At 51.0% G+C, this 25,808-nt stretch overlaps 1 protein-coding gene across 2 annotated transcripts; it reads left to right on the forward strand.

Moving 5' to 3' along the window:
* The first annotated feature begins 7,412 nt into the window (after positions 1–7,412).
* HPD (4-hydroxyphenylpyruvate dioxygenase) lies at positions 7,413–25,763 on the forward strand. 2 transcript variants are annotated; one of them, XM_029057798.2, is made up of 14 exons: positions 7,413–7,456; positions 12,399–12,425; positions 14,065–14,127; positions 15,454–15,558; positions 16,277–16,319; positions 17,430–17,512; positions 18,872–18,961; positions 20,864–20,967; positions 21,886–21,963; positions 22,646–22,808; positions 23,204–23,275; positions 24,248–24,370; positions 24,837–24,953; positions 25,119–25,763. In XM_029057798.2, the coding sequence occupies exons 4-14, from the start codon at positions 15,478–15,480 to the stop codon at positions 25,227–25,229; spliced, it is 1,065 nt and encodes a 354-aa protein (XP_028913631.1). In that variant the 5' UTR covers positions 7,413–7,456; positions 12,399–12,425; positions 14,065–14,127; positions 15,454–15,477; the 3' UTR covers positions 25,230–25,763. The 2 variants fall into 2 exon arrangements, with proteins under 2 accessions (XP_028913631.1, XP_028913630.1); XM_029057797.2 differs by lacking the exon at positions 7,413–7,456 and adding an exon at positions 12,114–12,208.
* The last annotated feature ends 45 nt before the right edge of the window (positions 25,764–25,808 follow it).

Below are 25,808 nucleotides of genomic sequence, written 5' to 3' on the forward strand. Positions count from 1 at the left end.
TTATTTGTACCCTAGAGGCGCACACCCACGAAGATGTGTACATGACTGTAAACCAATTGTCCAAATCATCCAGGCTCTAAGGGCTGGTGATAATTCTAAAGAAAACCAAGGAAATGGAACAACTTGTCCGAGGGAAGCCATTCACACAACCCTAAAATCTAAACTAGCACCACAGAACTAAGCACAGTCACAGAATTTGGTTAATTAGTACTCTGACCACATGGAGAAAGAAATGGGAAGTAGTGGGGCCAAATGGATGAAGTCCAGGCCCGGGAGTCAGAAGGAACTGGTTTCTAATCCCCACTTCGCCACTTGTCTGTTGTATGACTTTTGGGCAAGTCACTTCACTTCTCTGTGCCTCAGTTATCTCATCTGTAAAATGGGGACTAAGACTGTGAACCTCATATGAGATATGAACTCTGTCCAACATTCATTCATGTATTCAATAGTATTTACTGAGCGCTTTCTATGTGCAGAGAACTGGACTAAGCACTTGGAATGTACAATTCAGCAACAGATAGAGACCATCCCTGCCCAGTGATGGGCTCGCAGTCTCAACGGGGGAGACAGACAGCAAAGCCAAACAGAACAAAACAAAAACAAGACAACATCATCAAGATAAATAGAATCAAGGGGATGTACACCTCATTAACAAAATAAATAGGGTAATAAATAATGTGTACAAATGAGCACAGTGCACAGTGCTGAGGGGAGGGGAAGGGGGAGGAGCAGAAGGTGGGGGGAGGGGGAGCAAAGGGAAAGGGGGGGCTCAGTCTGGGAAGGCCTCCTGGAGGAGGTGAGCTCTCAGTAGGGCTTCCAAGAGGGAAAGAGAATTAGTTTGGCAGAGGTGAGGAGGGAGGGCATTCCAGGACAGCAGTAGGATGTGGCCAGGTGTCAACAGCGGGACAGGCAAGGACCAGGCCCAGTGAGGAGGTGAGCGGCAGAGGGGCGAAGTGTATGGGGTGGGCAGTAGAAAGAGAGAAGGGAGGTGATGTAGGAGAGGGCAAGGTGATGAAGAGCTTTGAAGCTATGATTAGTCTGTATGTACCCCAGCACTTAGGTACATGCCTGGCACATAGTAAGCGCTTAACAAATACCAGAAAAACATTTAAAACAAGAGAGCCAATATCTATTAAACAGAGGGTGGCATAAGTGAGGTATCAGGATCCCAGGCTGTCCAACCCTCTCTTCCTCTGAGAGAACTGGATTTTTCCCAGATGCCCCATCCAACAACCAGAGCAATTTCATCAGCGTCGCTTATGGGCTAAACTCAATCTCGAGTGGCAAGACGGAATCATAAACAACTAGACCCTAGAACGAAGTCGGTCTTCTAGCACTGAAGCTATTCTCAACATAGTTTGACTGTGCTGTTATTACTGACATCAAGATTCCCAAGTAGCTGCTCTTTGGCGAGCGAGTGTACAACAAAGGCTCAGACAATGCCGCATTCTAGCTGAAAACTTGGAATCAGTTATCACAGATCAATCAATGTGACATACAGGTCAAGCACAAGCTTCATAGGGATCATGAGACCAGAAGGCAGCAGTAAACACTGCCAACAACAAGCACAACAATGCAGCAAAGGACAGTTTCTGTGGGCACAATGCAAAAGACCATGCAGTGCAAAATTCTGTTGCCGAATTGTACATCCTAAGCGCTTAGTACAGTGCTCTGCACATAGTAAGCGTTCAATAAATACTATTGAATATTGAAAAGACAGTATGGGTTCTGCATTGGCCTCTTCAACCACACATCCACGTACAGGTGAGTTTCACAGTCTTTGTCATTGGTTGGTCTTCTTTTTCACCTGCAACACTTTTTTTAATAGTGTTTGGAGAGCACTTACTATGTGCCAAGCACTTTACTATGCACTGGGGTAGATACAAGCCTATCAGGTTGGACACAGTTCCACGTCCCACATGGGGCTCCCAGTCTTAATCCCCATTTTATAGATGAGCTCAATGAGGTACAGAGAAGTGAAGTAACTTGCCAAAGGTCCCACAGCAGACATATGACAGAGCCAGAATTAGAACCCAGGTCCTCTGACTCCCAGGCCCATGTTCTTTCCACAAGGCTACACTGCTTCTCTGTCCTGATCTTATTTAATTGTCTCATAGCATTCTTGGGCAGCAGGAAGAATGGGAATTAACTCCATTTTACTGATGGGGAAATAGATCCAAGTCAGTCAAGTGGCATCATTTCAACGAAGTAGACAAAGACTAGCATATTAGTTTTCAAAAGTTAACTTGGTTTTTCCATCACCAAAAGATTCATATGTATCTAAATGTGTAAATACATATTTACATGTGGATTATCCTATTAAATATTTTTGGTTTTTCTGCCAAAAGGAAGTCCTCAAAGTGTGGGAGAGAGACTCTGCAGCTTCAGATGGTGAAATACTTCAATAATGGAGCTGAGACATTTAAAGTACTGTTTCTGCCAATGTAGAATCCTTCACACTTTTTTATGGCATTTGTTAAGCGCTTACTATGTGCCAGGCACTGTACAAAGCACTGGAGTAGATACAAGGTCATCAGGTTGAACACAGTCCATGAGGCACAGAGAAGTTAAATAACTTGCTCAAGGTCACATAACAGGCAAGTGGCGGAATCAGGATTAGAACCCAGGACCTGCTGATTCTTAGGCCACTTTCAGGGCTGCCTGTGGGTCATGAGCCAGCCAGTTGGTCGGGTCAAGTTAAACCAAGAAAAGCCTGGCCAGGTGGAAGCTACTAGGCTCATGGCGGCATTCCACAATCCTGCCCCCAAATCACTTGGTTCTACATGGGCTGAATTCCAGGCTTGAGATGGCAGCAGCACTGTCGTGCCTTGTGGATCACTAAATCCTTCACAATACCAACCACCAGGCAGGGAATGGAGAGAGACTTAGGAAGAATGCACTTCCCATCCTAGAAGACACAGAGGTGCTGCTGCCATTTTGAGACTTGTAATGGTGCTAAATGGCAAAGTAAGAATTTAAAGAGGCCACAGCCATTTAAAAATTTGGGGTCAGCTTTTCAGTTTTTTTTGGAGGGGGGATCTTTTTGGTCTAGAGGGGCTAGGCCCTATATTTTTAAGTGCTCATTGAGCTTGGGGTAATATGAATCCTAAAACTATTAGGCTCACTGAGGGCTCGGGGACTCTTTACCTCTTACATAGGTATTTGTTCTTCTCTTGTTGATTATTAACTTTATTGAGCCTGAGTGTGCATGTGTGTATGTGTATTTTTCAGCTGATCTTTCCTCTGTTCAATATGAATTTGGCACTAGGCACCTCTATTAACACACCTATCAACAGAGTAATCAGAACTACATTCCCCTATATTCCTACCAGACATCCCTTATTTTAATGGAGGGATCAGAACCCCAATCCCCTGTATTGCTACTAAAAAAAGAGTCCTGGTCTTGACTATATGAAAACCTATATCCTTCTGCCTATAGACTATAAACTTCTCAAGAGGAGAAATTGAATAATGATCACCTTCAACACTGTTTCTAAGAATATTTGCCTACCGTATGCCAAACACGTTACTAAGCGGTTAGGAGTCAGTAGGGTGGCCACCAATTGTTACTCCAAGAAATCAGACCCTGAGATCCTTGTGGTGACCCTTGCATTTGGATTACAACCTTTATTAACCCTTCCATCAGCCCCATGCTACTTATGTACATAATAATAATCATTATGGTATTTGTTAAGTGTTTACTATGTGCCAGGCACTGTACTAAGCACTGGGGATAGGGTGCAAGTAAATTGGGTTGGACATAGCCCCTGTCCCACATTAATTAATTAATGATGGTATTTGTTAAGCGCTCACTATGTGCCAAACACTGTTCTAAGCACTGGGGTAAATCCAAAGTTATCAGGTTGTCCCAGGTGGGGCTCACAGTCTTAATCCCATTTTACAGATGTGGGAACTGAGGCACAGAGAAGCTAAGTTACTTACCCAAGGTCACACAACAGAAAAGTGGCAGAGCCTGAACTAGACCCTAGGTTCTTCTGACTCTCAGGCCTGTGCTCTATCCACTAGGCGACGCTGCTTCTCTGTAATTTATTTATTTGTATTAATGTCTGTTCCCCCCTCCGACAGTAAGCTCACTGTGGGCAGGGAATGTGTCTACCAACTCTGTTATATTGTTCTCTCTCAAGCATTCAATACAGTGCTTTGCACATAGGAAGCGTTCAATAAATGTGATGAATAGAAAAGACACACAGAAACACAAAAGGAAGGAGTAAGTAAACATGTTCTCAAGGGTATTTTTTGCACCACTTACTATACTGCTTTACATTCAGAAAGTGCTTAATAAATACTATTATTACTATTTCTATTATTATTACTTCTACTGTCCACTTTATCATCTCTTTCCCCACTTCCCTGAATAACCCCACTTATTCTCCAATGTACTACCCAAGCTATGGCTCTCTTTTTTCCTTTTTTGGTTCATTTTTGTCATTATTTTATCCATATGTTTACAAATAGCTACACTTGTCTGTCTTCAGTCACCCATAAGACTGAGAATGAAGAACAGCTTCTGTGTGTTACGTGTTCTTACAGTGGGGTATTGGAGCTCCGAAGTCAGAACTATTCTCTCTTTATATTACAGATGAGAAGCTGCGATTCAGAAAAGTTAAGCCAGCACCCTGAAGTCACCCAGCAAATCAGTGGCAGAAATTAAAACTTGAATACAAGCCTCTTGGCTCTCTACCAGGGCCCTATCCTCTCTAGTCCTCTGCAACCCTGACAAAACCATCCCCTTCATTCATTCAATCATATTTATTGAGCACTTATTGTGTGCAGAACACTGTACTAAGCACTTATAATGTTGGTATTTGTTAAGTGCTTACTATGTGCCAAGCACTGTTCTAAGCACTGGGGTAGATAGAAGGTAATCAGGTTGTCCCACATGGGACTCACAATCCTCGCCCCATTTGACAGATGAGGTAACTGAGGCACAGAGAAGTTGAGTGACTTGCCCAAAGTCACACAGCTGACAAGTGGCAGAGTGGGGATTAGAACCCATGACCTCTGACTCCCAAGCCTGGGCTCTTTCCTCTAAGCCATGCTATTCTAGCAGATGATATTGTCATGATATTTTAATTCATCATTTGCTGAAGTAACCTCATGTTTCTGTAAATGACAAACTGACATGGCAACTGTTTACATTGAGAATAATAACAACAACAATGTTATTTGTTAAGCACTTACTCTATGCCCAGCACTGTACTAAGCACTGTCGTAGATACAAGATAATTAGGTCCCACGTGAGGATCACAGTCTAGGTAGGAAGGAAGACAGGCATTGAATGCTCATTTTGCAGATGAGGGATCTGAGGAACAGAAAAGTAAAAGAAAAGGTGTTGGTCAAGGCCACACAGCAGGTAAGTGGTGGAACCAAGTTTAGAACCCAGGTCTTCCTACGCCCAGGCCTGGGCTCTTTCCACTAGGCCACGCTGAGGAGCCACCTCCATGGCTGACCTCCAGACTCGCACCAAGACTAAACAGCTGAGAATGTGCACTCACTCTTCCCTAGAATCCAAACCCCAGAACTCCAGTCCCCACCAAGCCCCTGCAGGCCCCCGAGGCTAGCACTCTAATTTGGAAGAAGGCGGACTCTGTAACCAAGGAGAAAAACTGCACTCCCCACCTGCATCCTTCCTTTGCCCAATCATTTCCTCAAATGATTTCACCCACCTGGCTGCACCCTAACAGTAATAATGGTAATAATTGAGGTATTTGTTAAGCACTTACTACACGTAAGCTCTCTGCTTACTGTACTAAGCGCCGGGGTGCATACAGGCAAATCAGGATGGACACAGTCCCTGTCCCACGAGGGGCTCACAGTCTCCATGCCCATTTTACAGATGAGAGTGACTGAGGCACAGAAAACTCAAGTGACTTACCCAAGATCACACAGTACACAAGTAGAGGCGGCGGGATTAGAACTCTTAGCCTTCCAACTCCCAGGTCTGGGCTTTATCCACTATGCCATACCGCTTCTCACCCCGCTCCCGGGCCCGGTCTGGGCAGTGGAGGGCAGGGACCACCAACAACCCCCGCTCCACTCTGCTCAGCAGGGCCAGACCCTCGCTGCCACCTTCGCCTGCCAGGTCCACCAAGAAAAAGTGCTTAGAGCGGGAAGCAAACTCCAGAGCTGGTTTCTAGCCGGGGCGCCTGGGGAATGGTCCCGGAGGTGGTGAGGGGAAGAAGGAGGGCTAGAGGATTGTTGCTGGGGGCCAGGAATTGCTATGTTAGCATTTCAGCTTTCCTTACCTGAAAACAGCTTAGAATTTCAGGAAGGAAAAAAACCGATCTCTGTCCACCTTCAAAGGGAAGGGAACCAAGGCTGGATCAGCTGGGGTTGTGTTTGGTCCAGGTCTGCAGTTCCCTGCTGCCTTATGGGGAGGGGAGTGGGGTGAGAATGTGTTTGCACTTTGGTTTGTGTGAGGCCTTTTGCAGGAATCTCCAAGACCAGCACAGGCCAGATAGAGAAACAACGTAGCCTAATGGGTAGTGTGCAGACCTGGGAGTCAGAAGGACCTGGATTCTAATCCTGGCTCCACCACTTGTCTGCTATGTGATCTCGGGCAAGTCACTTAACTTCTCCGTGCCTCACTGACCTCATCAGTAAAATGGGGATTAAAACTGTGAGCCCTCTGTGGGACATGGACTGTGTCCAACCTAGTTAACTTATATCTACCTTGGTGCTTAGTAGAGTGCCTGGCACTTAGTAAGCACTTCACAAATATTATTAAAAAAATGCCACTTTAGCTGCAGGGGAATAATAATAATAATAATGTTGGTATTTGTTAAGCGCTTACTATGTGCAGAGCACTATTGTAAGCGCTGGGAGAGATACAGGGTAATCAGCTTGTCCCACGTGAGGCTCACAGTCTTCATCCCCATTTTAAAGATGAGGTAACTGAGGCAGAGAAGTGAAGTGACTTGCCCACAGTCACACAGCTGACAAGTGGCAGAACTGGGATTCGAACCCATGACCTCTGACTCCCAAGCCCGTGCTGCCCAGCCAATCCCCCCAGCCTCCCTGGACCAGAAGGTGAGGGGAATAGGATCTGGTTAATACAGTTAATCTGCCAAGGAGGCAGCCAGGTGTATCTAGAAAAGACAACAGTCCAGGGATTCAGGGTCCTCGAGATCAGCGGGGTCAGGGCAACACCCTCCCTTTCCCCTGAACCAAACAGCGGCCTTCTGGAAGATAACGCCCACTGGCTCCACCAACTAGGTGTCCAGCGGCGGGAGTCAGTGGCAGAAATGCCCTGAGCCCAGCCTGGGGGTTTGCAGTTCCTGTTGGGATTGCATAATCTCCCCTGGCTTTGGGAGAATCCTACCAGCCCACCCCATGGGTTGCTTCTCAAAGCCAGACACTCCCAGGCCATGATGAGGAAGAGTAGTCTGGGCTTCAGGAATTCCTCTACCTGGGAAGGTCTGTCCAAACGGTGAGGGTGAGTGCCTGGAAGGGGGGAGTGGACAATCCAGCCCAGGGCTCTTCAGAGAGAGTTCTCCCCCAACCCTGACCCCCAAATCCCCCACCCATTCCCCTCCTCCAAACTGATCAAAGGCCGCTCTTGGACTTTGGAGTTGATTTAACCTCCTGGGGACCTGTGTCATCCAGGGGCGGGAGCCAGGACGAGCCCTGCAGGTGGCGGGGCCTTGGACAGAGGGATTCAGGCCCAATGGCCAAGGGACGGACTTTGGTTCCAGACCGAAGGTGAAAGGCCTGGCAGCCACTGCTCCGAGGGCCCCAGCCCCATCCCCGCTCCACCCTCGGTGCCTCCAACACTGTTGGGCAAGAGGAGGAAGCCGGCAGAAACAGCCTCTCTCAGTCACCCAGCCTCCTGGCGACTGTCTTCCATCCCACCCACAACCATGCCCTCCACCCCTTCTCCAGGAAGCCTTCCAGGATTGGGGAGGACTAGAAGAACCTACTTGACTGCTCCTCTCTCCAGGACCCTGCCGCTTCAAGGCCTGTGATTCAGTCGCGATTCTGCATTTTACCCACCTCTCTCTCCAAAGTGCCTGAGTGGGAGGAGAAGGGGAGATGTGTCAATGCAGTTCTGTGGCATCTTGCAATCCTTCCTTCTCCGTGGGTCGGGATCAGGGGGAAAGGATTTGCAGTCCTGTTTCGCCCCACTCCTCCCCTCCCAAAGGCCAGTTCAAGCCAGGTCAGAGAGTTCACCTCACCAGCAGCTTGGCTGAAGAACTACACCAGCATCTTTTTTTTAATGTTATTTGTTAAGTACTTACTATGAGCCAGTCACTCTACTAAACCCTGGGGAAAGTACAAGCTAATCAGGTTGGACACAGTCCATGTCCCACATGGGGCTTCCAGGATTGATCTCCATTTTAGAGATGAACACAGAGATAGGTCACTTCATTTCTCTGTGCTTCATTTTCCTCAACTGTAAAATGGGGATTCATCAGCTCTTAGAGCAGTGCTTTGCATAGAGTAAGGGCTTAACAAATGCCATGCTTAATTAATTAATTAGTTACCTGTTCTCCCTCTGCTTAAACTGTGAGCCCCATTTGGGACAGGGTCTGTGTCCAACCTGATTATCTTGTATCTACTCCAGAGCTTCAAACAATGCTTGACACATAGTAAGTGTTTAACAAATGCCATTTAAAAAAATTGGAAAAAAAACAAAACCTGAACAGATAAAAGATGGCTTAGGGCTGGCTTTGCACAAGAGGACATTTGAAAAATTCTGCCAGTCTGCTTGTACTCTGAACGTCCAGCCAGTATTTCCTTTCTTCCACATCACTCACACATAAATACTGTATTCATTCCTGCCGAAAGTACTTTCAGTTTCCCACCCTCCTCTAGACTCTATCATCTTGTACCTCTCTCTTTGATTGACCTTTCTGGATAGTCAGTTGTTGGCCTACTAAGCTAGGCTGCATTGTTTAAGGGAGTGCTTCATGTAATCTTCTGATGGTGTCTTCATTTCATCGCAACAAATGACTGCGTTTCCGAATGGTACAAGGTATTTGAGATGAGTAGATTTCCGAGCTCAGAGCTGGACTGTGGGATAGAGGGTACATGAAAGAGGCCCAGTGGAAAGCAGCAAGAAGAATTCAAGGTATGGAAAAGTGGCCCCGTGGGGAACAATTGTGAAACCAGGGGTTGTTTAGCTGAGGGAAGAGAAGATTGAGGGAAGGACTCAAAAACTGTCTTTAAGAAAGGAAGGAGGAGGGTACCACTCTTCAATCCTAGCAATGACAGGACCACGCTAAATAGGCTAAACTACAGTCCCACAAGATTAAGTTAGATATTCAAAAGACTTTCCTGGCTGAGAAGCCACGTGGCCTAGTGGATACAGCATAGACCTGGGAGTTAGCAGGGCCTGGGTTCTAATCTCGGATCTGACACTGTAAACATGGATCTGTAACCTCATCTGTAAAATTCATTCATTCAATTGTATTTATTGAGTGCTTACTGTGTGTAGAGCGCTGTACTGAGCGCTTGATGAGGAATAAGACAGGGAACCCCCTATGGAACACGGACTGATTAGCTTGTAATGGTGGTATTTGTTAAGAGCTTACTATGTGCCAAGCACTCTTCTAAGCAGGGGGGTAAATACGAGATTATCAGGTTGTATGCAGCCCCTGTCCCTCTTGGGGCTCGCAAATTTAATTCCCATTTTACAGAAGAGGTAACTGTGGCTCGGAGAAGTAAAGTGACTTGCCCAAGGTCACACAGCAGACAAGTAGAAGAGCTGGGATTAGAACCCAGGTCCTTCTGGCTCCCAGACCCATGCTCTATCCACTGTACCACACAGCTTCTCTGCCCCAGAGCTTGTATCTACCACAGTGCTTAGTACAGTACCTGGCACATAGTAAGCACTTAACAAATACTACAGAAAGGGCCAGAGGTGGGAGGGTGGGAGAAGAGGTTAATGCATGTTTCCGAGGGAAATCATGGCAACTTCTACTCTAGAGATTATTAATCAATCAATCAATCAATCAATAGAATTCATTGAGTGTTTACTCTGTGCAGAGCACTGTACTAAGGGCTTAGGAGAGTACAATAATGACAAAAGTGGTTTTTGTTAAGCACTTACTATGTGTCAAGTACTGTTCTAAGCACTGAGATATATACAAGGTAATCATGTCAGACACAGTCCCTGTCCCACATGAGATTCATAGTCTTAATCCCCATTTTCCAGATGAGATAACTGAGGTGCATACAAGGGAAGTGACTTTCCCAAGGTCACACGACAGACAATAGGCAGAGCTAGGATTAGAATCCAGGTCCTTCTGACTCCTTGACTCGTGGTCTATCTACTAGGCCATGCTGCTTCTCTAGAATTGGAATAATAATTATAATATTTGCTAAGTACTTACTATATGCTTGTCCAAGCAGTGTAGTGCCCAACCCGATTTGCTTCTATCTACCCCAGCTCTTAATACAGTGTCTGCCAAGTAGAAAGCTTTTAACAGTGCTTAGAACAGTGCTTGGTACATAGTAAGTGCTTAACAAATACCATAAATATTATTAACAAATACCATTATTATTATTAATTATTATTACTATTACCATATGCCAGGCACTGTACTAAGCACTGGGGTAGATACAAGTTAATCAGGTTGGACACAGTCCCTGTCACACATGGGGCTCACAGTTTTAATCCCCATTTTATAGATGAGGTAACTGAGGTACAGAGAACTGAAGTAACTTGCCCAAGTTCACACAGCACATGGGAGAGTTGGGATTAGAACTCAGGGCCTTCTGACACCCAGACCTGTGCTCTAACTACTAGGTCATGCTGCTTCTCAAGACATGATCCTCAATCTCAAGGAGCTGACAGCCTAGCCAGGGAAATAGACACTAAAATAAACTACAGGTAGGGGGAAGCCACCAAGTTCAAAGATATGTTCATAAGTGCTGTGGGCAGGAGGGGAGTTGGTTGAGCACCTAAGTGCTTAGGTGTCTAGGTGGTGCAGTAGGGGGAATAAAGGGTGGGAGGATGAGAGATTAGCCAGGAAGCTTCCCTGGAGGAGATGTGATCTTAGTAGGGCTTCGAAAATGGGGAGAGCGGAGGTCTGCTGGCTGTGAAGAAGAAGAGCATTCCAGGAAGGAGTTGAGGGCTGGAGCCAGAGATCTACAGAGAGGGAGATGAGGGCGAGGGATGGTTAGTAGATTGGCATGAGAGGGGCAAAGCAAGAGAGCTGGGTTGAAGTGGGAGAGGAACAAGGAAAAGAGGGGGAAAGAGCCGACTGAGTGCCTTAAGGCTGATGGTGAGGAGTTCCTGCTTGATGTGGAGAGGGATGGGCCTCCACTGGAGGTTTTGGAGATGCGGAAGGAGGAACGGTTACCTGCTTGGGTGGCTTGGGCTGCCCCTGGAGCCAAGGGCCTGGGCTAACTGACCTCCCACGATGGCATCTAATCCAGGAGCCTAGAACTCTCCTCTGAATGAAGGGCACAGGGAGCCAGCTCCCAAAGACCTGGGTCACTGACCCATTCTCCTGGTCCCCTATGATGGTTTTTGTTAAGCGCATACTATGTACCAAGCACTGTTCTAAGCACTGAATAGAGGGAGGGAGGGATCGCTGATCAAAGCGTCAATTTTACAGGTGGGCAAACCAAGGCCTGGGGAGGTGGGGATAGTCTCGGCATCCCACAGTGATCCAGGTTCAGTTGGGAATGAAGGTCAGATTCCCCACGTCCTAGTTAGAGGTTCCGTGCCCTGAACCCCTGACTTTGGTGACGTAACGCGCCAGTCTCAGTGGAAAAATCCCAAAGTCATTCAGCCAGGATCAGGTTTTATCCTTATCCTTCTCTCTTCCCTGTTCGCGAAGGGGCAGGAGGGGGCCGGGGGGCCGCTGCCGCTGCCAGAACTCTTTGGAGAGCCAGCACCAGGCTGGGCTGAAGGGATCTGGATCCTGCACATGGGGGTAAAGGTCACGATCCAGCAGAGTTCCTGCAGACGTGATCTTGTCCTAAAACCAGGCCTTCCCTCCCTCTGGCCCTCTCTTCTCCTCCATGAGAAAACCCCTGGTCCAAACCAAACAACTCTCTCCATCTGAACCGATTTGGATCCCAGGCAGAGTGGGTGGGCCCCCGGGGGCCGAGCTGGAGGTGGGGCCTCCTCCCAGGGGACGAGCGCTATATGACCTTCCTCTGCCGGCTACCAGCTGGGACAGTCCACGCTGCTCCGCCTGCCCATAACCCAAGCAGAGGGACCCACCTCACCATGGTGAGTGTCTCTGGGAGTTCCCACGGCTTCCTGGGCTGCCCGGGTGTTCCAGTCAGCCCAGCCCAGGAAAGGATTAATTGCCCGTTGAAAAGTCCCTGAGTGGCTCTGGGAGACGATCTTGGGTTACCTGTGGTTCTCCAGGCTGAGGCTAAGAAGCCTCATTTCTTTATATCTCTTTTTTGTTTTTTAGACGACTTACACAGACAAAGGAGAAAAGGTAAGGAGGGATGGTCGGGAGCCTAGGGAAGAAGGAATGGGGCATGTGGGGAGGAGCGGACTTGCTGCTGGCCACAATCTCCCAGAGACTTCCCATCCAGAAACGGGGTACGTCCTGGTCCCGTTTCCTAGCTCAGAGGCCATGCATCAACACATCTGGGGACTGGGTCCTGGAGGCAGATCCAGGTACCCAACAGAGGTGCTAATTGCCTAGAGTGCTTTTGATTGGAGTCAACGATTAAATGATTCAATTGATATGATGTGATATGTTAGAATCTGGTGCATATTGGTTAGGGGGAGTTGTCTCCATGAGCCTCACGAAGTTGTGTCCTGGCTACTTGTGGAGATGAAACATAGTAAGCGCTAACAAATACCATTATTATTATTATTATTTTTATGTTGTGCCTGTCACCATATCCCCTAGCCCTCAGGGCTCCTGCCCCACCATGCACAAAGAGGACGTGCAGGGGGTCTCCGAGGGTATCGTGCCACCACTGTCGCTTCCACCCTGCCACCACCATTCCCTTGGAGGACAGAGAGAAGGCAGGGGAGGGGATGACAAGCAGCCTCAAGGGGGCAGGAGTGGGGATCATGGAATGCCGCCCCCCTCCCCAGTTCTGCTCCCTCATCGCTAGGCCGATGACTACGTAGTTTAAACCAATAGACAGTGGAGGAGGTGGCCAGATAGAATGCCCGCTTAACGGGTCATAGCTCAAAATGGCACTAATCCGTGATTCAGCATTTCTTTTCAGCCAGTGATCCTCAAGACGGGGGCCGATCCACCACTGGGTAGCATGTGCTCCAGACAGTCTCAGTTTGGTAGGGGCAACCAGAGAGTGGGAAACTTAATTGGAATCCTGGTAGTGGCAGGGTACCTTTCCACTTCCAGCCCCCTGCAGGCCCCCCCGCTCTGCCCCCTGGCCACCTCGGCCGGATATCTGGGGCTTCTCGCTACAGGCCGAAGAGGGGAAGAATGGGGAAGTCCAAAAGCAGATTCCGCATTCCCCAGGTGCTACAGTCCTGGTCCAGGAGTGTGCTGCTCCACTCCCAGGTTCCCCTCTTCCCTCAGAGCTTCCATCCACCACCGACACCCCCTCTCCAATCCAGGGACGTGCCCAATTGTAACCCATATGGCCTGTGAATACGGCCTCCCCTGCCTCTGCCCAACCCCGTCCACCCCACCACCCCACCACAGCTCATCGTCATTGTAGTTCAACTGGTCCGTGACCACACTGACTTCAGTGGAGGGTGTCAAGAGAAGCAGTGACTTGTTCTCCCCACCACACCCAGCCCAGGCTCCCGATGCTGTGCATGTGGCAATTGCCTCCCTTACCGCTCCCCAGCCACGACCATCTTCTCACCTCCAGTTCACCCAGCTGGTGTTTCCTCACTCCTTCCAGGCCCACTTCCTAGACCATAACATCCATCCCCTCTCCTCAGAGAGCAGCGAGGAACTGTTGTATCTATGGGGGAGGGCCCGGCCAAGGAGATTTCATTCCCAAGGACCTCTCTGCTGGAGATGTCCTGAGGTCCTGTCCCCAATCCCAAGGGCCTGAAGAAAGCTCCCCGACCACAGAGAACCTGCTATCCCAGAGTCCTTGGCTTCCTCTTCCAGGCCAACTGCTTTTGCCTCTCCACAGCCCCTGAGAGGCCGATTTCTCCACTTTCACTCAGTGACCTTCTGGGTTGGAAATGCAAAGCAGGTAGGATGTTGGGCAAGAGGAGGGTGGCGGGGCATGGAGGAATCGGAATTGGCGGAATGGGATGTTGGGGGGCAGGGAAGAAGCTGGGCTAGGGTTCCGGTCGGGTGGATCGGAGGTATCTTCTTGCCTGATTGGCTCCCGCGAGGGGAGGGGAGGGTCCGACACATGAGGGTGGACAGGTCTGGAATCTGCACCCAATGATTCCAGACAGGCTGAGCCTGGGACAAATGTCCAGCCTGCAGGAAGGGGGAAGAGGGCAGTGGATGGTTCCCCCCAGGATGCCCTTGGACTCTTACACAATCCAACCCCGGCCAGCAGCCTATCCTTCGGGCCCTGGTTGTGGTGCTAGTGACTCTGGCCAAGCCGACTGGCAAGTTCAGAGACACCAACCTGTCGAGCTTGGGCCTGGGCCTGGACCCCGGGCAGGAGCCCGGCTCCAACTCCTCCCACCCTGGGCCTTTGCCCTGAAGATCCTCAGCCAGCCCTCAGGCTTAGCTTCCTGGGGGCCAGCTCCTGGAGGGAGGGAGAAGAGGCTGAGCTCTGGGGACTGAGCCTGTGAATGAAGGATTAGCTACCCCAGTTAAGCACCCAGACGTCTTCTGACCCCTGAGGGCCTTGTCAACCTTTCCTGTTGCCCTCCTAGAGCTATCCAGTCCCACTTTCTCTGCCCCTCCCTCAAGACCCTCTCCTCCCTCCCTGAATCTCTTCCAGGCCCTGAGTGGCCTGGTCTGTGAAAGGCCTGGTCTACTAGCAGCCTGGTCTGTGAGAGGCCTGGTCTACTAGCGGCCTGGTCTGTGAGTGATTTGGTCTACCAGTGGCCTGGTCTGTGAGCAGCTGGGTCTATGAGTCACCCAATCTGAGAGTGGCCTGGTCTGTAAGCGGCATGGTCTGCAAACAGCCCAGTCTAAGATTAGCCTGGCCTGTGAGCGGCCTGGTCTGTGAGCAGACAAGTCTGCAAGTGGTCTGGTCTGTGAACAGTCTGGTCTGCAAGCCATCCAGTCTGTGAGCTACCCAGTCAGTGAATGGCCCGATCTGGAGGCCGCCTAATCTGTGAGCCACCCGGTCTATGAATGGTCTGGTGTGCGAATGGTCTAGTCTGCAAACAGTCCAGCCTGTGAGCCACCCGGTCTGCGAGTGGCCCAGTCTGCGAGCCACTCAGTCTGCAAGTGGTCTGTCTGTGAGTGGTCCGGCCTGTGAGTCAACCCCTCTGTAAGCAGCTCAATCTGCAAGCCACCCAGTCTGCGAACCACCTCATCTGTGAGCGGTCTGGGCTGTGAGCCACCCGGTCTGCAAGCCATCCAGTCTTTATTCTGCTCTGTTCTTCAGGCGGCCTCATTCTACTGTAACAAGATGGGGTTTGAGCCCCTGGCTTACCGGGGGCTGGAGACGGGCTCCAGGGATATGGTGTCCCATGTCATCAAGCAGGATAAGGTGAGTCCGTTCCCCGACCCCTGACTTGACTGCCGAGCCTGGATTTCCTGACAGGCAGAGCTCTCAGTTTTTGTCCCACAGTCCCCCGGCCTTAGCCAGGTGGGGTTCCTCCATTCTTGGCACTCAATTGGGTCTAGGGGTGTTGGGCTCTCGGTTTCCCTGCTGTAGTTCTTTGTGGGCAGAGATTGTGTCTACCAACTCTGTTGCATTGTACTTTCTCATGTATTTAGTACAGTGCTGTGCTCACTGTAAGCACTGAATAAATACCATCGATTGATCAGCCAGTGGTCTTTTGATTGCCCCCCTACATCCCCAGATAATTTCCTGACTCAGTCCCTCTGCCCTCCAAGGGACTTTCCTTGCAGCTGGAGGAGACTCAAGTGCTTAGTACAGTGCACTGGGCACTCAATAAAGAGCATTAATGCTACCTGAGTTGGTTGTTCCTGACTACTGACTCAGTCCCTGAATTGCTCAACCACACCTTAATTCTTGAGTCAGCTCGTGGTCCCTGCTGCTCCTTGCAAATCAAGTCCTTGCCCCCAGATTGCTGGAAACAGATATCCTCGGGTGGTCCTTCAGGAAAAGACTCAGCTCCAGGATTGAGGGGCTGGGGGAGTGGCTCAGGGAGAACTCCTCTGGCTTCTTTCCCCGCACCAAGAATCCTCTCCAAGTTGCCCCTCCCACCCTTCTGCCTTGCTTTCTCTCCCCTCTTCTCCAGATAATATTCATCTTTTCCTCGGCTCTCAACCCGGGAAATGAAGGTGAGTCTCCCTTGATTGGCCAGAGACTCTCTGCTCTGCTCTGAAGGGTTGAGAAGCAGTGTGACTCAGTGGAAAAATACGAGAAAATACAGGAGGGTTGGGAGTTCAAGGACATGGGTTGAAATCCTGGCTTCGCCACTTGTCTGCTGTGTGACCTTGGGCAAGCCACTTAACTTCTCTGTGCCTCAGTTACCTCATCTGGAAAATGGGAATTAAGACTGTGAGCCCCACGTGGGACAATCTGATTACCGTGTCTCTACCCCAGTGCTTAGAACTGTGTTTGGCACATATAAGCCCTTAACAAATACAATTATTATTATTATTCTCTAGGGAAAGCTATAGGCCCAGACCAGAAAATGCCACTTCCCCAGTCCAGGGAGCTAAATTGGAAGCCCAGATTGCAATAAATCCTCCTGTGTGAAAAAGGAGGAAATTTCAACAAGATGGTATTTGTTATGGTACTTGTTAAGTGCTTACTCTGTGCCAAACTCTGTTCTAAAGGCAGGGATAGATAATTAGGTTGGACATGGTCCCTGTTCCATGTGCACTTCACAGACTAAGTCGGAGGGAGAACAGGCATTGAATTCCCAATTTACAGATGAGGAAATTGAGGCCCAGAGATATCAAGTGACTTGCCCAAGGTCATACAGCATACAAGTGATGATGCTGGGACTAGAACCCAGTTCCTCTGACTTGCAGGCCTGTGCTGTTTCCATTAGGTCTCACTGCCTCTCAGTGTGATATGAGCTATGTTCCTAGTTCCTGAAGTTTGTGAACTACTGAGAAGACCTAATGAGGGAGGTTGTGGGGATCTCCTTCCCAGGAGATCTTTAAGCACAGGATGTACCCATTTCCGAGGACTGGCTGAGGTTTGATTGTGCCTGGAGGCATGGGGGAGGGATGAAATGACTCCAGGGGAGATCTAGGTACCCCAAGCCTAGGTAATCCTTGTGATGTTTATACGCCATCTGACCTCCCCTTGGCTGTTTAGCCGGTCCTAGTGCAGAGGCAGAGAGACAGAGACCCTCCACCCACAGTGGGCGAGTTGGCTGGGGGGCAGGTGAGGAGAGATTCAGATGTCCAACTGACCTCGGTTTCCCCTGGGCACAGAGATGGGGGAGCACTTAGTGAAACATGGAGACGGTGTGAAAGACATTGCCTTCCAGGTGGAGGACTGCGACTTCATCGTGCAGGTGAGAACCCGTGGGGCCCCTATCTCTGGAGGGATGTGGTCTCAGCTGGCCTCAGCCAGCCCCAACAGGCCCCAGCCAGCCTCAGCCTCTGTAGGGGTGGCCCCTGAGCTGAGGTGGGTAGGGAGTAGGGCCATTATTCTTTAGCAAAGGGATAGTCAGAGCCAGGGGACCAGGGTTCAGTCCTGGCTCCCTAAGCCGGTGATGGGAGATGTCTCTAGGACTCAGTTTACCTGGCTGGCCATTGGGAGTCAGACTAAATGAGAGTCCCAATTCCTAACCTGGCTGCCACCTCTGGGCTTCATGGGAATTTTCTTCTGCAGTGCTCTACGCTAAACTGATTTGATTTTTAATTAATAGTTTTGTTTTCCTGGGTGTGGACTCCTTTTAGAACTGTGCCACCCCCTAGTTCTGGACACGATGTGCCTTCAGCCCAACTCTAATAATAATAACAAAGGTATTTGCTCAAAGTTTACTATGTGGCAAGCATCATACTGAGCAACCTTAGTGTCCTCATCTGTAAAGTGAGGATTAAATATCTTTTCTCCCTCCCTCTTAGACTGTGAGCCCCATGTGGGACAGGGACTGTGAGCTGATTATCTTGTATCATTATTGTTATTATTGTTGGTGAAGGTGATGATGATGGCGATGATGACGATGACAATACAGATAATAAGAATAATAATAATGACGGTATTTGTTAAGCACTCACTATGTGCTTAACTGTTCTGAGCACTGCTGGGGGGATATAAGGATAAGATGATGATGATGATGATGGCATTTGTTAAGCGCTTACTATGTGCCAAGCACTGTTCTAAGCACTAGGGGAGATGCAAGGTGATCAGGTTGTCCCACATAGGGCTCACAGTCTTCATACCCATTTTAGAGATGACAGAACTGAGTCACAGAGAAGTTAAGTGTCTCGCCCAAAGGCACACAGCAGAGGGGTGGCAGAGCCAGGATTAGAATCCACGTCCTCTGACTCCCAAGCCTGGGCTCTTGCCAATAAGGGAGGGATTTCCAAGAGTCAATCCTCCTCAGCTAGTATTGGCCCAAGGATTATCCCACTGCCCGAGGCCCAACCACAATGAACAGAACGGCTTCTTCTTTGGAGCCTCTCCCCCTGGGCACCCAACACCTCTCTCTAACCATCTCTTGCCCATTTTCAAGATTTGGGAGTGTCTCAGTGATCCTGGGCAGGAGTTCAAGCACTAGGGCTGGAGGTGAGGGGGGCACGGAGACTGTCCTCCTTTCCAGAGACTGGTTCCAGGCTGGTCCCAGGTTGGAGTGAGAAAGACCAGAGCAGGGAGCCTAGGTGGGAGTGACTGCCCGGGGCCTCAGCTCTTCCCCTCTCACACACAGAAAGCCCGAGAGCGAGGTGCTGCGATCGTGAAGGAGCCTTGGGTGGAGCAGGACAAGAACGGGCGGGTTAAGTTTGCCGTGCTGCAGACGGTGAGTCCTAGTGAGCCCTCTTGGGAAACTGGGGAGAATAATAATTATTGTTATTAATAGTATTTCTTGAGTGCTTACTATGTTCCAGGCACTGTACATAGCACTGGGGTGGAAATAAGCAAATCGGGTTGGATACAGTCCCTGTCCCATGTGGGGCTCATAGTCTCAAACCCCATTTTACAGATGAGGTAACTGAGGCTGAGAGAAATGAAGTGATTTGTCCAAGGTCCCACAGCAGACAAGTGGAGGAGCTGGGATTAGAACCCATGACCTTCTGACTCCCGGGCCAGTGCTCTATCCATTATGCAGCCACCCCCACTTCTCTGCAGCCCACCCCAGCTCCTGCTTTCAGCTCCAGCAAGAGTTCCCTGCTCCACCTGCTCCTCTCCTGCTTGATTTTGCACAACTCCCTTCTGGCCCTCTTATCCCTGAGCTGGCCTTGGTGGGGCTCTGACTCTCTGCCGATCGATTAATTAGTCAGGCATATTTACTGAGCACCAAATGAATGCAGAGAGCACTGTACTAAGCACTTGGAAGAGTACAGTAGAGTACTCTGCCCTCAAGGCCCTTACCTCCTCTTAGCAAGGGAGACCTTAAAATAGACTACAGGCTGGAGAAGGTAATAGAGTAAAAAAATAGGCACATGGGTGGGGGTGGTGAAGATCTTACAGTTTAGAAGGCACAGAGGTGCTGAAGTGGTAGTTGGAGATAAGAAGATTAGAACTTCATTTGAGAAGATCTCCTGGATTTCACAAGGGTTTCCAAGACAGGGAGAGCTGTTGTCTGCCAGATATGAACAGGCAGAGAGCTCCAGGCAGAGAGGAGAGTGTGATCAAGAGATTGGTAGAGGGAGAGATGAGACTGTGGTATACTGACTAGGTTAGCTTGAGAGGAACAGAGAGTGTGAGCTGGGGTGTAGTGGGAGAAGAGAGTGGATTAAGTAGTGGGGAGAGAGAGCTAATTGAGTGTCTTAAAGCCAATGGTCAGGAGTTTCTACTTGATGTGGAAAGGAATGAGCAACTATTGGAGATTTTTGAGGAGTGGGGAGGTACACAAAGAATGATGTTTTATAAAAGTGATCAGGACAACAGAGAGCATTATGGACTGGAGTGGGAAATCTAGAAGCAGGAAGACCAGCACAGAGGCTAATATAGTCAAGCAGGATATGGCAAGTGGCTGGACCTGTGTGATGGCTCTTTGGATGGAGAGGAAGGGGCAGGGACTGGCAATTTTGTGGAGGATAGTTTGGCAATAAATTGAATATGGAGAATGATAGGTAGAGAGCTGTCAAGGATAATATTAAGATTGTAGGCTTGAGAGCCAGGGAGGATGGTGGAGTTGTCAACAGTGATGGAAATGTCAGGGGGGGGAAGAGAGGATCTGGGAGGGAAGGTGAAGAGTTCAGTTTGGGCTATGTTGAGCTTGAGGTGCCAGCGGGGCATCCTGTTAGAGATGTCCTGGAGGCAAGAGGAGATGTGAGACAGCAGAGGAGAGAGAAGTTCCTGGGGCTGCCTGTCACAGGACCAGGTTCCCCAAAGAGTCTGGCCTCCAAGCCTGATCCCTTTGGTCAAATCGACCCGAACATAGTACTCAGTTTATGTCTACCATTTCCTCTATTAAACTGGAATCTCCTTGTGGGCGGGCAATTCATCTTTTACTTCCGTAAGTTCCCCATGTGCCAAATAGTGTCCTCTGCCTGCAGTAGGTGCTCATGTGAGCGAAAGGCAGACAGCAATTTTACTTAGAAAAAGCTCCTCCTATTGATCCCTTGAGTGATGAATGATAGCCCAGCAGCCCCGAACCCAAGTCACAGTTTGGTGTGCGGGAAATGGGGACTCGAACTCTGCTTGAGCAGAGCGGAGGGCCAGAGGGGTAAGCCAGCTTAGTTCTCTGTGCCCACAGTACGGAGATACCACACACACCCTGATAGAGAAGATAGACTACAAGGGGTCCTTCCTCCCAGGATATGAGGCTCCGCTGTTCCTGGACCCGCTGCTGCCCAAACTGTGAGTGCTACCTGGTCCTCCGCTCACCTGTGCCAGGGCTCTGAGGGAGGCAGGATGGGGCAGGCCCAAGGGTGCTGGGGGGAAAGCTAGGGGGTAGTTGAGCAGTTCACAATGCTGCTTGCCCCATCCCGTGGCAATTGTGAAGGTGTGGCCTGGAATGTGAGGCCACTGGCCAGTTGGTCAGGCTCTCTGGGATGCCCTGAGCCCGTGAGGGGCTCTCTCCAGTTCTGGAAAGGACCCTCATGGAGATACCTGGTGTCTCTTGGAGTGTGCTGACAGTGGGAGACCTGGAGAGGGGCCAGGCCCGATGAGCAGTGCCTCAACCTCAATAAGGTGGGACCGAGCCTGCTATCTGGGTCCCCCTGAGAAGAGGAGAAAGCACTCACCTGCCGTGCCCCCTATGGTCACCAAATTCTTCGGCCTGTCCTCGCCCCTGCCTTTCCAGCGAGGCCAGCTCAGGGTCAGGAGGTAACTGGCTCAGAGGACTGTCCAGAGCCCCCAAGGACTGGTTGAGGTTTGAAAGAGCCCTGAGTTGCTGGCCTCCAGGTTGCCTGTTCTCCAGCTCCTGCCCTTCCTGGAGGCCAGGCACGCTTCCCTCCCCTGGGTAGATGGGTCAGGGGAGGGGAGGGACAAGAGAACCAGAATAGCTCCTTCCTCAAAGGTTTATGGGGTCCCTGAGAGTTTGAGCTGTGGGGATATGGTCCATTAAACCCTGCCCTGCTTTCAAAAGTGAGGCTGGGGGTGCATCTGGAGATGAGGGTGGGGGCAGAAGGGCTCTGGTAGAGGGCAGGGTTCAGGGCCCAGGCAGGGAGCAGAGGGCTACTGGGAAAGATCATAGGCAGCCCAGCCCCTGCAGCCCCTGCAGCCCCTCCATCTGCCTGATTTCATTTCACTCCGCGCCCCCCATCTCTTCTCCAGGCCGGCCTGCAAGCTGAACTTCATTGACCACATAGTTGGCAACCAACCAGACCAGGAGATGGTGCCTGCGGTCGAGTGGTGAGAAGCCAGCTGGTTGGCCTGCCCCTTGTATCCAGGGCAACAGGTCCCACCTTTGGGCCAGGGCAGACCTCAACTGTCCACCAGAGCTATTCCCTTCCCAGAGTCCTCAAAGGCAGCACAGGGGAGTGGGAGGTGCAGGGACGGGAGTGGAGGTCTGCTGCCATCAGATGAGGTGATGATAGGGGCAGCCCAGGTATGACCCTCACCCGGACCTGGCAGGGGCGTGCGGATTTGGGAGGGGAACAGGGGGAGCAAGGGTCCAGGTGAGGAAGGAGGTCAATCAATCAGTCAATCGTATTTACTGAGCGCATACTGTGTGCAGAGCACTGTACTAAGCACTTGGGGGAGTGCAACACAACAATATAACAGACACATTTGCCGCCACAATGAGCTTATAGTCTAGAGATCAACCAATCCACACTCCACCAACGAGGAGAGCAACTTGAGGCCCTCAGCCTCAGAAAGGTAATGTCCTAACCAGGACAGATCGACTCCCGATTCAGGACTCCAGGCACATCTGTCCTGCTCTGTGGCCATCTCAGCTTCCGAGCTGAAGCCGTGAGCCTCCCCCTCTGGCCCTGTCCCCCATCTCAGGGAAGCGGCTAGGAGGTGAGCTCGGCCGGTGTGGGCTCCCTCAGATCCTCCCTCCCTCTATCCCTCCCTCCATTTCCCCATTCAGGTACCAAAAGAACCTCCTGTTCCACCGCTTCTGGTCTGTGGATGACAAGCAGGTGCACACCGAATTCAGTGCCCTGCGTTCCATCGTGGTGGCTAACTATGAGGAGACCATCAAGATGCCCATCAATGAGCCAGCCCTGGGCAAGAAGAAGTCTCAGATCCAGGTGAGGGGAAGGGGCAGGAGTCGAGCCCTAGGCTTGGAGGAGCTGGAGCTTATTGCCTTCCCAGGGGTCACGGCAGAACGCGGGCCTGGCCGGGGAGAGGGCCAGTCATTGAGCCCTAGGAACTGGGCACTGGGGCAGGACGAGACTCGGCATTGACTGGGAGGGGGTGGCAGTCCAGAATCAATGGGAGGTGTGGCTCCTGGGGGGTGTGGAATTAGGGTGTTCTGGGGGCCCAGGCAACCCCCTTGGCAGCAACCTCCCTGGTGGCAGCCCCAGGCTCTCCCAGCTGCCAGGGAGCAGCTTCCACGTAGGGCAGGCTCCAGGAGGAAATCCCAACCCATTTATGGGACACAGCTTCCCCCTACTGAAGCCCCAGCCGTCTCTTCCCCTCTTAGGAATACGTGGAGTACTACGGGGGAGCTGGCGTCCAGCACATTGCTCTCAACACTCAGGACATCATCTCTGCAGTGAGTGTTCTGGGCCCTGGCCCCAGTTGGCCCTCCTCCCCTGAGCCAGGCTCCCTCCAGCCCCATCCCCAGCTTCAGCCCCAGCCAGGCTGCAGCCACACTCTCCCCACTCCAACTCCAAGAAGCAGAGTGGCTTAGTGGAAAGAGGACACGCTTGGGAGTCAGAGGTCATGGGTTCTAATCCCCACTCCACCGCTTGTCAGCTGTGTGACTTTGGGCAAGTTCACTTAACTTCTCTGTGCCCCAGTTATCTCATCTGTAAAATGGGGATTAAGACTGTGAGCCCCACCTGGGACACATGATTACCTTGTATCTACCCCAACGCTTAGAACAGTGATTGGCAAATAGTAAGCGCTTAACAAGTACCATCATTATTAACTCCAAGGGTCCTTCTCTGTCCCTAGTCAGGAGAGGACAGCCCAGGCACTCCCAGGGCTCAGTGAGGCAAACTGAAGGCCAGAGAGGGACAGGAACTGAAGCAGGGTCACCCAGTGATTCAGGAGGGTGGCAGTTGTGGCCTAGTAGAAAGAACATGGGGCTGGAAATCAGGAGACTGGGTTCTAGCCCCCACTTTGTCCCTGGCCTGCTGCGTGACCTTGGCCAAGTCACTTAACCTCTCTGGGTTTCAGTTTCCTCATCTGTAAAATAGGGATAAGATACCCCCTCTCCCTTCCTCTTAGATTGTGAGCCCCCACTGTGGGACAGGGACTGTGTGTCTCATCTGATCATCTTGCCTCTGCCCCCGCGCTTAGCAAATAGTAAGTACTAGATACAGTCCATCCTTATTATGAAGAAGGGGATTTGAATCACCTGACTCTGGGAGTGCTGGGGTCTCGCTCTACTCCTGCTCTTCAGTCCACTCTCAGCTCCTGGCCCCTGGGGAGATCATCTTGAGGCCTTGGAGTTGAGAAGGGTCAGGGCTAGGGTGGGGGTCCCGGGAAGGCAAATCACCTGACTCTCTCCCACGGGTAGATTGCGCACTTGAAAGAACGTGGCATGGAGTTCATGTCGGTGCCCACCACATACTACACACAACTGCGGGAGAAGCTCAAGACTGCCAAGATCCGGGTGAAGGAAAACATCAAACAGCTGGAGGTCAGTCCCTGCCCTGCCCCACCCTGCCAGCCTCTCCTGAACCCCATCAATGCTCTTTTCACTGCCCTCCACCCTACCCCGGCTCTTAACTCTCCTTTTCCAGCTGCAGACCCTACTAGGTGCAGTACACTGCAGAGTGAACACATTTCCTAAAGACTTGGTTGATTTACAGCCACTTCTGGGGAGGAGCCAAAGAGCTGCAGATCTGGGATAGAGCAAGAGGTCTCAGAGGTGCTGCCAACATTGGGGTTTGTGCCCTCTGACCCCCCTGCGCACCGGTTGAAGTCACAGGCCAATTGTGCCCCCATGGTCCCTGGAAATTGTGGCCCACGGCTGGGTTTACTGTCAGCCACCCCATGAGCTTGGAGGTCTTCTTGGCTGAGAGAGGACAGAGAATCAGGGACTTTATTCCCCATGCCTTGCCTTACCCCGAGCCAACTCCTGCCCCCTGCCGCCCCTCCTCCAGGAGCTGAAGATTCTGGTGGACTATGACGAGAAAGGCTACCTGCTTCAGATCTTCACCAAACCCATGCAGGACCGGCCCACTCTCTTCCTGGAGGTCATTCAGCGCCACAATCACCAGGTGATGACTGGCAGCTGGAGGCCAGCAAGGGGCGGAGCCCAGGGTGGGACCAAAGGGAGAGCTCAGGGCATCACGGCAGGTGGCCCTGCCATTCTCTCCCTTGCCACTCTGTGCCCCATCTCTCTCTCTCTCTCTCTCTCTCTCTAATGGCTTCTTCCTCCCTAGGGCTTTGGGGCTGGCAACTTCACTTCCCTGTTCAAAGCCATCGAGGAGGACCAGCAGGCTCGCGGCAACCTCACCGTGCTCTCACCCAATGGTGGGGTCTCTGTCATGTAGGCCTCCACCTCAGGCCCTGGGCAGGCAGGTACTTGGCTGAGCGCTCTGATCGCTCCTCCCGCTCTCTACCTTCCTCATGCTCAGCCCTCACTGAAAGTCTTGCCCAGCTTAACTGGTGCTGGGCAGTCGTCCCCACACCCCACATCCATGGCCCCACCCAGCTCAGCCCCCCTAGTCCTACCACGGGGTCCCAGGCTCCTCCTCACCCACCAGTCCTCCAGGGATCATCCCCACCCCACACCCCCACTAGACTGGAAGCTCCCTTGGGGCAGGGACAGCATCTCTCCATTCCTCTGTCACTCCCCTCAGCTTCCAGGGGCTCTGCACACAGCAGCCACTCCATCCATACCTAGGACTGTCCCCCAGGGAAGTGAGAAGTGCCCTGGCTCCCCTGCCCGACCTTGAGGCAGACAAGGCGAGGGCTAGGGCAGGTCCTCAGTCTTTGCTGCAGGATCACTAGGGGCTCAGATCCAATGCGCAAAGTAGCCTGATTCACCACTGGGGAAAATAAAATGGCTGAAGTTCCAGACTGGGGAGGCTGTGACTGGTTCTTGCCGCATCCAAGTTGGTCTTCCTTCC

This window comes from Ornithorhynchus anatinus, chromosome 2, assembly GCF_004115215.2.
Source record: "Ornithorhynchus anatinus isolate Pmale09 chromosome 2, mOrnAna1.pri.v4, whole genome shotgun sequence".
Lineage (NCBI taxonomy): Eukaryota > Metazoa > Chordata > Mammalia > Monotremata > Ornithorhynchidae > Ornithorhynchus > Ornithorhynchus anatinus.

Bases quoted from the DNA above. Each gene is read 5' to 3' on its own strand.
- HPD (XM_029057797.2), top strand. From the start codon at position 12,122: ATGACCTTCCTCTGCCGGCTACCAGCTGGGACAGTCCACGCTGCTCCG. The intron at 12,426-14,064 runs GTAAGGAGGGAT...GCCTCTCCACAG, and splicing joins ACACAGACAAAGGAGAAAAG to CCCCTGAGAGGCCGATTTCT. The intron at 18,962-20,863 runs GTGAGTCCTAGT...CTGTGCCCACAG, and splicing joins AGTTTGCCGTGCTGCAGACG to TACGGAGATACCACACACAC.